We start from the raw sequence: 2410 nt of genomic DNA on the forward strand, positions 1-2410 counted from the left end.
CTATCACTTTGAATTATGAAGGACGACTATGCGGTGCACCCAATGGACCTACAAATATTAGCACAATGAGCTTTCGACACTTCTGACTCCAAGGTATCCTCCGTCGTTGATGATGGCGGGGACAGAAGCATTACCTTGTTACTTTAAACCACCGTATTATTCATAAAAGGGACCGGTCCTGCAGCATTCCCGTAAGAATGACGAATTCCGTTTTCACCTCTTCTACTTCAGCCTTCAACCGATTAGACCGAGTAGATGGAAGCATCCGTTATTAGAAACAATATGTATGGGGTATGCTAATTAGTGTTACAATCGTTTAAAATACTCTTTTCTTTCTCGAGCAAATAACATCCGTTCATTGACAAGATTCGTGTTCCCGACCGACACTCACTTACAAGTTCTACCCAAACCAACATCAATTACGGTTCCAGCCTAAAATTTTGCTCATAAAGTACAGAAGCACTGTGAAGTCTCTATCAGTTTGCCTTGCGTCATCAAATATAAGCCTAAATAAGGCAACGCATCACTGCTTAATCCCTTCTTTTTGTCTGTTTCCATCTTCACCGTTCTAGTTTCGACCATCCATTCCAAGCTAAGATCATCAGTCCACGCATTTAAAATTGGCCGGAGACACATTTGATGCCATCATCGACGATCACTCAGGGAATGTCATAGGAGTCGAGTGTAATTGAGTACAGTAGGCTTCTGACACTGTTCACATCTATGAGTCTCAGCGGTGTGCAACTTGTGTGTGACGCTTAATGATTTTCAGGCGGTCTATATGAAAATAACTAATGCTAATTTGTAAAGGCAGCTGCTAAAGTTGGGAGTAGTCAAATAGTGTATGTCTATTAAAAATAATATATTGGCTTAAAGTTTTCGATTAAGTGAACTCCGTGAACATGGTTGTGGGTCTCTATCAGGTCCTGGAACAACAAATTTGGCTTGAGCCAAAAGTTCGGTAGCGAGGTGTAGACAGAATTGCAATAATCGGCAATAGTTCGACTTGTGTTGTTTAAATACTTCACAAATCACATGGCTACAGTGTAGCAACTTGTCTGACTTCATGCGCAGCAGCGCGAGAATTTTGGACTATACCCAGTAGAGTAGTTTTCCCCATTGCCTTCCAGTCTTCCACTTCGTCAGTGAGTAGCATTTCTCTGTAGTGAAACGAAATCCAACCACACCTTAAAGCGGTGGGACCAGAGCAACTGCTGATGTTTGTTCGTTGAAAATATTACCAGCCAGTTAAGAAATTAGCGCCTGTGCTCCCTTCTTCCTCGAAATCCATTCCGGATGTGAACGCTTATCCATTTCACGGCCTCATTCCTCGATCTGCTAATAGTTGTAGGTACTTTGTTCACACTTACTCGTTGAAAGCGATAGAAGAACCCTTTGTCATGTATGATCTGCCATGATCTTCATTGTTGACGTCTAGTAGAGCTATGATGGTGCATTTTCTTACAACTTGTTCTTCAAGAATTTCCCAATCTTTAGAGCGGCTAAAAAATGATTCCTAGGAAGACACTTTTGGGCCCTTTCTGTGAGTTGCTGTAAGTTTACGTCAATCCCGCGATAATTGTGGCACCTTTAGCCTCGAGGGAGAAAACAGGCCCTAGTCTTTTAACTGTTTATATTTAAACAAAGTAAAGAAAGAATGCTTTAAAGTTATGACTGTTGCGTCATACAACCGGAGAACGTTTTCATATTAACAGTTTAATGAGTGTATTTTCAAAAATGTTACTAAACTTCTCTTTGTTGCTATTCTACCATTACAGTAGCATCATTGGAGTGATTGGTAGCTTTATTCAAATTGTGCAGTCCACTGTATACTCTGCTACTGTTTTACGGCATAGGTCGCACTTTTTGCTGTATGTCGAATAAAACACGCAGTCACCATTTATCGCTCCTTGATGTGCATAACACAAATTGCTACATTTAATTTTCCCTAAGTTGTTTACGTCCCAGAATGAAAATGTGGATAGGGATGTTACTCTTTAGCATAGGGAGGAAAATTTGCAGGTCATAAGCATTGTCAGCTGCTTCATGTCTCGAAAACCGAATCTTCCTTTATGGAAAATGCTTGTACTTTCTACCTATTCTCTGCAAACAAAGAACAGCTTGCGTATATTTAACTTTGCCTACGTGCTGCTTGATGCTTTTAAACCATTTGTTTTACTAAACCAAATAAAAGTAAATCAAATTTTGTTGTTAGTAGGCAGTTGTTCTTTGCATGATGTCGAAATGAATAATGTAAAGTATCTGCTTCAGAAGTAATAAGATTAGTGGCTGCAATAAGGGTGATGGGGCGTGGGAAGTCAAATCAATAATCAAATGAGAAAACAAAGTCTCTAATAGTATTTGCGTGTGGTAAAATAATAGATACTTATCTTTTCAATTCTACCACTTC

At 39.6% G+C, this 2410-nt stretch overlaps 1 protein-coding gene across 1 annotated transcript in view; it reads right to left on the reverse strand. All coding sequences in view use genetic code 11, as the record gives it.

The window, feature by feature from the left end:
• EGR_10224 (hypothetical protein) overlaps window positions 1–2410 on the reverse strand; it is a gene marked incomplete at both ends in the record, with an annotated part of 6923 nt that overhangs the window by 3435 nt on the left and 1078 nt on the right. The window contains 2 exons of the mRNA XM_024499473.1: window positions 1371–1502; window positions 2146–2178. Of these exons, the coding sequence (XP_024346110.1) occupies window positions 1371–1502; window positions 2146–2178 (165 nt within the window). The remainder of the gene's footprint in view (window positions 1–1370; window positions 1503–2145; window positions 2179–2410) is intronic.

Source organism: Echinococcus granulosus (genome assembly GCF_000524195.1).
Source record: "Echinococcus granulosus chromosome Unknown EG_S00200, whole genome shotgun sequence".
NCBI classification, from domain to species: Eukaryota; Metazoa; Platyhelminthes; class Cestoda; order Cyclophyllidea; family Taeniidae; genus Echinococcus; species Echinococcus granulosus.